Source organism: Littorina saxatilis, linkage group LG3 (assembly GCF_037325665.1).
Source record: "Littorina saxatilis isolate snail1 linkage group LG3, US_GU_Lsax_2.0, whole genome shotgun sequence".
Lineage (NCBI taxonomy): Eukaryota > Metazoa > Mollusca > Gastropoda > Littorinimorpha > Littorinidae > Littorina > Littorina saxatilis.
The window spans coordinates 6,338,640-6,343,599 of record NC_090247.1 but is presented as its reverse complement, the minus strand read 5'-3'; the positions used below and the strand labels follow the sequence as shown (position 1 = coordinate 6,343,599).

Below are 4,960 nucleotides of genomic sequence, written 5' to 3'. Positions count from 1 at the left end.
AAATAAGTCCTCACATTCGATGACTGTGAAGTGATCAAGGGCGAACTGACCCTCATAGGCCCTTCTTTCTGGCTGTTGAAATGTAGGTTAAACTTAGTGAAATCATGGATCACTTGTACACTTTATTCAATTAATTAGCCTGAAAATTCTGCTGAAGCTAATCAAATCAATACTGGGTAACAGAGGGAAAGTTAAACTCCAACATTTTAACTCGCCAGCTGGGCGAGTAACTTCAAGAAAGTCACTAACCTGGCAGAAATTTCGCCGCCCCGATACATACCAGTTCCCACAATTGATCTGCAGTATAGCGTTAAAACCCTTTTGGTTGCATTTGACCAGAATTTTAATTGGCCAGCCAGGTGAGTTGCGAGCCTGTTGTTACTAGCCAAGCGGATTGTTTACTCGCCCCTGCATAACAAATGACCCTTACAGGTTGAACTTGAAGCATGTTGGATAAATAGTTTCAACTGTGCATCTCAAAAAGCACCAGTTGACAGTATTCTGATATAAATACTGTGTATGTTTTAGAACACAGAAGTTTCCTTGTACTGAAGTAATTTGATCCTAGAAATAATAAAACTAGAACCAAGGTGCCTTGTGCTTAAAAGTCTGATAGAACCAGTAAGTGTAACATCCTTCTTGAAAGTACATGTATTGCTATCAAATTAAAATGACACAAGAACACAAACTGACAGTGACACAGACTCTGTGACAGAGAGTGGACTTAATAATAATAGTCATGCTTTGATGAAACTAAAACTCTGACTGCAGATTTGGTCATCAGTTTCCATTTGATTTTGATTCTTGAACAGTAAATAGTTAAAACTCTATGTTTATAAACCATTAAATGTAAGTAACAAAGTCACACGGAAACCAAATCTAGGTGTAAGTGTTAGATCTACCCAATATCACTATCAGTATCACTGTTGATTCAGACAAGATCACTATAATGACTATGAAAATGAAATCTAACCAAAAGAACATTTAATTTTTTACATGAACAACATTAAAACCTAACCATAACCAATCCAAAGTAACCTCACTGGCCATAACCAAAATATACGCCTGTTCCTGACAATTATATTTTAGCGGAACCTTTAATGCCTTTAGAAGCTAGACCTAAGCTTTGACTTGTTTGCTAACCTGATCAAGAAGTGCGAAGACAACAAAATCATCTTCTGCGTCATCCTCGTCCCACGCCGCAAGCTCAAGTTGGTCCCTGGCATCCATGAAGATCGATCTTAAAACAAAACATAAACAGCGAGAGGATTGGAACATTTGCAACTTTTCACTGCATAACTCATCTTCCAGACAGTAAGCGAAATCGAAATCGAAAAGGGTGAATCGAAAAACTGAACACAACTCAAAAGCGGCCATTTTTTGTGTGTTTGAAATGTGAAAAAGCTTGCTCTGTTCAACGCTTAAATTACAGCATCAAACCAGGATTATATCACACATTAAACTGACATTTGTACCATTAAGTGGTTTAGGAACATACTAGTTATAAATAATCCTGTAAATAAACAAGCGTTCGCTCAGTTTTTACATACCTTTTGGGGCTCGTTATTTTCGTCGATTCAACCACAGCTCGTTAGCGGATCGAAGGAAGCATCCGTAAACTTTGACCTCTAACCTTTGAACTGCGCACACATCGCTGACGTCAACACATAAAAAAGTACCGATAACCACTAGCACTACCACTGGCACTGTACACTTAATCAGTCTAATAAGCACCATTGTACTTCCTATGTCTTGAATTAACAGCTTTGTGTTGCATGACCTTGGATGACCTTGACCTGGTCAAGGTCACATGTATTTTGGTAGGAAAAATGTGTAAAGCAGTTCTTAGTGTATGATGTCATTGCTAGGTTTAGTTATTTGACCTTGACCCTGAAGGCCAAGGTCATGTAAAGGTCAAGGTCAAGCATGTGAGTCGTATGGGCTTTGCCCTTCTTGTTTATACTGCTGTAGCTGTACGGGGAGGGGGGGTATACTGCTGTAGCTGTTAGTGATTTTTGCACTGTTACACGGGGGGGGGGGGGGGGGGGTGTGGGGGTGGAGTACATACTGCTGAATCTGTAGCTGTAAGTGTGGTTTGCACTGTTACACTTGGGGGGTGGGGTGTACATACTGATGTATCTGTAGCTGTAGGTATTGCATTGTAACACTTGGGGGGGGGGGGGGTGTACATACTGATCTATCTGTAGCTGTAGGCGTGTTTTGTACTGTTACACTTGGGGGGGGGGGGGGCGGTTTGTACATACTGATGTAGCTGTAGGTGTGTTATGTACTGTTACAGTAGGCGGGGAGGGGGGGGGGGGTTGAACATACTGCTGTATATGTAACTGTAGGTGTGTTTTGCACACAGGGGGTGGGGGGGGGGGGTTTGTACATACTGCTGTATCTGTAGGTCTAGGTGTGTTTTGCACTCTACACGGGGGAAGGCGGTTGAGTGTTGTACATACTGCTGTATCTGAAGCTGTAGGTATGTTTGGTACTGTTACAGTGGTGGCAGCGGGGGGAGGGGGATGTACATAATTCTGAATCTGTAGCTGTAAATGAGTTTTGTACTGTTACAGTGGTGGGGGGGGGGGGTTGGGGGTTGTACATACTGCTGTAGCTGTAGGTGTGTTTTGCACTGTTACTAAGGGGGAGGGGAGGTGTACATACTGCTGTAGCTGTAGCTGTAAGTAATTTTTGCACTGTTACACTTGGGGGGTTGTATATACTGCTGAATCTGTTGCTGTAGGTGTGTTTTATACTGTAATACTGAGGGGGGGGGGGGGTGTATACGGCTGTATCTGTAGCTGTAGGTGTGTTATGTACTGTTACAGTAGGCGGGGAGGGGGGGGTTCTACATACTGCTGTATCTCTAGCTGGTGATTTGTTTTGCACTGTTACACTGGGGGGGGGGGGGGGGGGGGTTTGTACACACTGGTGTATCTGTAGGTTTGTTTTCCACTGTAACACTGGGGGGAGGGGGGGTTATACTGCTGTAGCTGTAGCTGTAAGTGAATTTTGCACTGTTACACTTGGGGGGGGGGGGGGTGGTGGTGGTACATACTGCTGTATCTGTAGCTGCACCCAGCCAGCAAGACATTAGCGGCCGATAGTCGGCCGAACACCCTTCAAAAAGTCGGGCAGGTGACGTCAAAAGATACGACGCGGGTGTTGGCCCGACTAACTTTTGCAAAGAGGCAACGAGGCGGCCGACAGGCGGCCGAACACCTGTACTATGGCGGCACGCATCCGGTCCGATGTTAATCGGCCCGATGGCTTGTTGGACCTGCGGCCCGACACCTTATGCCGACATCGTCCCGATGTCTTCCCGCTGAAATCGATATCTTCCCGATCTCGGCATAAGGTGTCGGACCGCAGGTCAAACAAGTCATCGGGCCGATTAACATCGGACCGGATGCGTGCCGCCATAGTGCAGGTGTTCGGCCGCCTATCGGCCGCATCGTTGCCTCTTTGCAAAAGTTAGTCGGGCCAACACCCGCGTCGTATGTTTTGACGTCACCGGCCCGACTTTTTGAAGGGTGTTCGGCCGATTATCGGCCGCTAATGTCTTGCTGGCTGGGTTGTCTTCAGTATCTTCTCGTTCGCTCCCCAGGTGGTACCTGCCAGCTTCCTGAGTATGGCTAGCTTGCGCCGGGCCTTCGTCTCTGCCTGTGCAATGTGTGGTTTCCAGGTCTGCCGTCTATCAAAGGTGACACCAAGGTACGTTGCTTCTTCATCCTCTCTCAGAGGAGTTCCACCAAGCCTAATGGTTCCGGCTTTCTGCTTTGGCGACAGAGTGAATAGGGTGGTGGAGGATTTCTCCTTGTTGATGGAGACGCACCAATCTTCTGCCCATGCGTTCAGCCTATCTGCCGCTTGCTGCATTCTGTAGGTGGCAGTACTTGCGTGCTCCTCCTTACACCAGATCACAAGGTCGTCTGCGTAGAGAGCAGCTTTGATCCCCTTGGGCATCTCAGACACCAGATCGTCGATGAAGAGAAGGAAGAGTGTGGGGGAGAGGACTCCGCCCTGAGGGACGTCATGACGAAGGAGGAACTTCTTGCTTTTGGTCTGGTCGACGTTAACTCTTGCCCTGCGGTTATAGAGGTAGCAGCGAATCCACTGGTACATGTTGCTGGACACGCCTTTCCTCAGCAGTTTTACAAGGAGTCCATCTTTCCAGACCTTGTCAAAGGCCTTCTGAAGATCTATCCAGGTGACGAAGACCAGCTTCTGTTCCTGAAAAGCATCTTCAACTTCTTGCACCAGGTAAGTGACCTGATCTTCAGTGCTGCGGAACTGTCGGAATCCACCTTGTTCAGGGGCGAGGAGGTTCCTGGATTCCAGGTACCACCGGAGGCGCTCGTTCACAATTATCTCCAGTGTCTTCACAACACAGCTGGTGAGGCTGATTGGGCGATAGCTGGTGGCCTTCTTTGGATCCTTCCCTTTTTTTAAGATGGGGATCATGATCGCTTCTCGCCAGAGTTGTGGTAGCGATCCTTCTTGCCAGCTGCTGTTGAAGACCTCGAGTAGCTTGTTCTCTGCTGCACTACCAAGGTGGGTTAGCATCTCGTTGGTGATGCCGTCTGGGCCAGGGGACTTCTTCGCCTTTAACTTTTTTAGAGCTGAGTGCAGCTCGTGGAGTGTGAGTGGTTGACTCATGGCGTCCACTGTTGACTGTCTGGCAGGTCTCTCTCTTTTCTCTCTTCTTGCTTCTCTCTGTTTCTCGGGGCTAACATGGAGGTTGCTCTCAGCTGCATAGCTTTCAGCAAATTGGTTGGCAGCATGCTTTCCAGTTAGCACCTTCCCGTTCTCTTCTAATGTGATCTTTCCTCTGCTGGTGTTCTCATCATTCAACTGCTTGGTAAGCCTCCAGAGCTTTCTGGCATCCTTCTCAAGGTTCAGAGAGCTTGTTTTCTCTTGCCAGCTTCTCCGTCTTGCCTGTAGCTTCTTCTTG

At 47.1% G+C, this 4,960-nt stretch overlaps 1 protein-coding gene across 3 annotated transcripts in view; it reads right to left on the bottom strand.

Moving 5' to 3' along the window:
• LOC138961483 (uncharacterized) overlaps positions 1–1,740 on the bottom strand; it is a 5,545-nt gene extending 3,805 nt beyond the window's left edge. Inside the window, exons 1-2 of one of the 3 annotated variants that reach the window (XR_011454201.1) lie at positions 1,551–1,740; positions 1,144–1,240 (exon numbers count right to left, since the gene is read on the bottom strand). Coding sequence is in view for 2 of the 3 variants with exons in the window: in XM_070333135.1 (XP_070189236.1) it covers positions 1,144–1,226 (83 nt within the window). In the remaining variant the exon portion in view is untranslated. Of the gene's footprint in view, positions 1–1,143 lie in introns of all 3 variants that reach the window. The other 2 variants (XM_070333135.1, XM_070333136.1) reach the window with 2 other exon arrangements.
• Positions 1,741–4,960: the final 3,220 nt, after the last annotated feature.